This window comes from Penaeus monodon, chromosome 27 (genome assembly GCF_015228065.2).
Source record: "Penaeus monodon isolate SGIC_2016 chromosome 27, NSTDA_Pmon_1, whole genome shotgun sequence".
NCBI classification, from domain to species: domain Eukaryota; kingdom Metazoa; phylum Arthropoda; class Malacostraca; order Decapoda; family Penaeidae; genus Penaeus; species Penaeus monodon.
The window spans coordinates 33,429,160-33,429,534 of NC_051412.1; the positions used below are offsets into that span (position 1 = coordinate 33,429,160).

The following is a 375-nucleotide window of genomic DNA, read 5'->3' on the forward strand; positions in this document are numbered from 1 at the left end:
CTGAGATATCACAGACATAACAAGAATAAACAGGTGAACAACAGTAATGATCATAAATAAATACAAAAGGTGGCTTCATCTTACATTAACATCCAAGGGAACATCAGGGAAGATCGGCGGACTTAGGGAATAGTTGGAGGCGTGCGATCCCCTAGAGTTGTGGGCGGTGCACGTGTAAAGGCCGTAGTCTGCGGGCGTGATGTTCCTCACAACCAGAACAGATATCCATTCCGCTACTCTGTCCACCAGCTGTTCGTGGGGGAGGAGGATGCGCTGGGTGAGGATCTTTTTCGCTTGGTAGTGATTGGGTTTATGTGATTGTATGCTGGTACGGAGGTAGAGATGGGTATGGAAGGAGTAGATGTGTAATTAAGA

The 375-nt window shown here is 46.9% G+C and overlaps 1 protein-coding gene across 1 annotated transcript in view; it reads right to left on the bottom strand.

Moving 5' to 3' along the window:
• The window catches only part of LOC119590499 (synaptogenesis protein syg-2-like), a 72,102-nt gene that overhangs the window by 16,663 nt on the left and 55,064 nt on the right, over positions 1 to 375 (bottom strand). Inside the window, exon 8 of the mRNA XM_037939149.1 lies at positions 85 to 249. Coding sequence (XP_037795077.1) covers positions 85 to 249 — 165 coding nt within the window. The remainder of the gene's footprint in view (positions 1 to 84; positions 250 to 375) is intronic.